The 3703-nt window shown below is 43.1% G+C and overlaps 1 protein-coding gene across 1 annotated transcript; it reads left to right on the top strand.

Moving 5' to 3' along the window:
• Positions 1-991: 991 nt before the first annotated feature.
• Positions 992-1578, top strand: LOC130884775 (peptidyl-prolyl cis-trans isomerase A-like). Its single transcript, XM_057785941.1, has one exon. The coding sequence runs from the start codon at positions 992-994 to the stop codon at positions 1481-1483; it is 492 nt and encodes a 163-aa protein (XP_057641924.1). The 3' UTR covers positions 1484-1578.
• The last annotated feature ends 2125 nt before the right edge of the window (positions 1579-3703 follow it).

The following is a 3703-nucleotide window of genomic DNA, read 5'->3' as shown; positions in this document are numbered from 1 at the left end:
TAGCCCTGGTTCTAAACAGACACCATACAGACTGTTTGCTGTGTATAATGTCAAACCGTGCAATGCCAAAGACTGCCTGGAATAGCTTAGCTCAGATCCAGGATGATGATAGGCCACAAACTGCTGTATTTTTACTGCACACACCAAGTTTTCTGCTGCTGTAGAAACATAATGGGTTGATAATAGAAAGAAACCAATATTTTCCTACAATTATTCCTCAGTACCTATAAAATTAGTATGCCCTTGGATTTTATTGTTAGAATATTTGATTTTAAAAGCCGCTCTTTGAGCTGGGTGGAGGTGATGCATGTCTATAATCCCAACATTTGGAAGGCAGAGGCAAGTGGATCTCTGTGAGTTCGAGGCCAGCCTGGTTTACAAAGTGAGTTCTAGTGAGCCACAGTAAGAGACAAATAATAATAGACAACAAATAGAACAATGAAAATGTGGCATTACACTTTTTAAAAGAAAAATCTGAGCCGGGCGGTGGTGGCGCACGCCTTTAATCTCAGCACTTGGGAGGCAGAGGCAGGTGGATCTCTGTGAGTTCGAGACCAGCCTGGTCTACAAGAGCTAGTTCCAGGACAGGCTCCAAAACCACAGAGAAACCCTGTCTCGAAAAACCAAAAAAAAAAAAAAAAAAAAAAAAGAAAAATCTGGAGTGTTTCATTTAGTGTTTTTGAATTATAGTCTATGAAACCATAGATACAAAAGGACCAGTATACATACTTAATGGCTACACAGAGAAACCCTGTTTAGTAAACAAATAACTGTTGAAGGGAGCTGTGGGCTGTGTTCCTGCCACCCAGCTCCCTGCCGCCTGACTAGCTTATGCCCCGAAATAATAACATACAACTGTATTCTTTTAAACACTGCTTGGCCCATTAGCTATAGCCCTTACTGACTAATTCTCATATCCCGATCAACCCATCAATAATAATCTGTGTAGCTTTGCAGACGCCGCTGTCCCTTCTCACCGCTTTCTGCAGCCATGGTCAACCCCACTGTGTTCTTCAACATTGCGGCCGATGGCGAGCCCTTGGGCCGCGTCTCCTTCGAGCTGTTTGCAGACAAAGTTCCAAAGACAGCAGAAAACTTTCGTGCTCTGAGCACTGGAGAGAAAGGATTTGGATATAAGGGTTTTTCCTTTCACAGGATTATTCCAGGATTCATGTGCCAGGGTGGTGACTTCACACGCCACAATGGCACTTGCGGCAGATCCATCTACGGAGAAAAATTTGAGGATGAGAACTTCATCCTGAAGCATACAGGTCCTGGCATCTTGTCCATGGCAAATGCTGGACCAAACACAAACGGTTCCCAGTTTTTTATCTGTACCACCAAAACTGAGTGGCTGGACGGCAAACATGTGGTCTTTGGGAAGGTGAAAGAAGGCATGAACATTGTGGAAGCCATGGAGCGTTTTGGGTCCAGGAATGGCAAGAACAGCAAGATCACCATTTCCGACTGTGGACAACTCTAATTCTTTTGACTTGCGGGCTTCTTACCCACCAGACCATTCCTTCTGTAGCTCAGGAGAGCACCCCAGCCCCATCTGCTCGCAGTACACTGTAATCTCTGCTCTCATTGAAGTTCTTTGGGTTCCATATTTTCCTCATTCCCCTTCAAGTCTAGCTGGATTGCAGAGTTAAGTTTATGATTATGAATAAAAACTAAGTAAGAAAAAAAAAATAATCTGTGTAGCACCAGTCTTACTGGGGAAGATTCAGCATGTCTGACCGGGCGGCTTGCTTCATCGCATCTGCCCTGGAGAGCAGAAGCATGGCATCTTACCTTACTTCCTCTTCCTCCCAGCATTCTGTTCTGTTTACTCCACCCACCTATGCTCTAACCTATAAGGCCAAGCAGTTTTTTAATTAATTAACCAATGACCTTCTCACATCAAATAACAACAACAACAACAAAACTCAACCAAAAAAAAAATCCCCAAAACAATGACAAAATACTGCTCTTTGAGTTGCTGACTTGTTTCACAAGAGATTATTACATATATTTTGGTTTGGGATTTGTATAGGATTTCTAGCAATTTCTGAAATGAGCCTAAACATACTATTGCCATTTTATACTGTATATATATATATATGTATGCTTGCATGTATGTATGTATGTATGTGTGCATGTATGTGGTTTTTGGGAGAGGGCTCTTTTGTTTCCAAGGCTTACTTTGTGAACTAGCTGTGTAACTAAGGATGACTTTGAGCTCCTGATCCTCCTGCCTCCACTTCCCAAGTGATAGGATTACAGGTGTGTTCCACCATGCCCAGCTATGTACTATGTGAATGTAAAGTAAATTTGCAGCATTGATGATTGCAAAACCAGAATATTAGGACGCTCTGAAGAGAACTTAGGTGGTACCAGTGTTATTGGTACTGAAGTAACATCTGCGATCCCTGCAGGCAAGATGGGAGGCAGGCAGGAGAATTTCAATACTGGGTATGTGGCCCAGCTTTGCCTGAATTGGGAGACTTGAGTTCTGGTCTGGTGGACTTGCAGGAGCCCCCCAGACCACTGCTAGCTTCGTTTTCAATGTGTATGTTGTGGGCATTGATTAATGAAGTTTATGAGCAAATATACTCATCTCAGTATGCAAATTTGCTTGTCTTTAATAAATGGTAACACATAAACTAAAAACTTCCTTTTAAAAATGTTTCTTTATGTTTGATTATCGGTAAATGCTTGATTTGTATGCTTGACTTATATACCTGGGTTCGAGTAGACTTTCTCAAGTGGAAAAAGGAAGTGATAGTCTGATGCTCTAGAGACAGAGGAGGCCGTGCCCCATTTCCTACTCCTAGCCACTTCCCGAGTCAGTGTTCCCACCATGACCTTCGTGGTTCTCCTTGGTGTTTGGCCCAAGCTGCTCAAACCCTGGCAGCAAGGCTGAGAGGGTGCTGAGCTAGAATAACACATTCCCAAGCCCCAGAGCTGCCCCATTTAGCTTTCCAAGCTGCTTTGGTCTGCACATGGCGTCGACAGCAGACTCGAGGAGCAGTGTGCAACCCAAACCCCGTGCTAGAAGAAACGGGCTGTGTTATAAAAACACCCTTCACAAGATTATTTCCAGGAGGATGGTCTAGTTCTCAGTTTCCCCAGCTATTCCAGACTGTTTCTTCAAGCCATCTGGCTCTAAGGTAAATTCCTCCATGGACCCTGTCTTTCCCCCAAAGAGATTCTCTTTCTGAATCGGCATCTGCCTTCTTCTTCTTTTTTTTTTTTAAAAAAAAATATTTATTTATTTATTTATTTATTTATTTATTTATTTATTTATTTATTATGTATACAACATTCCTTCCATGTATGCTTGCAGGCCAGAAGAGGGCACCAGATCTCATTACAGATGGCTGTGAGCCACCATGTGGTTGCTGGGAATTAAACTCAGGACCTCAGGAAGAGCAGTCAGTGCTCTTAACCTCTGAGCCATCTCTCCAGCCCCGGCATCTGCCTTCTGATTAAGGCCGAAGAGATGTTGCTTTACAAAGGTTGCATTAGGGCTGGGAAGATGAGTCAGTGGGTAAACCACTTGCAATGCAGGCATAAGGACCTAAGTTCAGATCTCCAGAATTTATATAACTCAATATTAAATTAGCATCTGCAATTCCCTCAGGCAAGGCAGGAGGCAAACACAGGGACCTCTAGAAGCTGCCTCTCATGGGCCAACTACTCTGGCTTATGAGGAGCAAAT

Source organism: Chionomys nivalis, chromosome 12 (assembly GCF_950005125.1).
Source record: "Chionomys nivalis chromosome 12, mChiNiv1.1, whole genome shotgun sequence".
Lineage (NCBI taxonomy): Eukaryota > Metazoa > Chordata > Mammalia > Rodentia > Cricetidae > Chionomys > Chionomys nivalis.
This window is presented reverse-complemented; position numbering and strand designations above follow the sequence as displayed.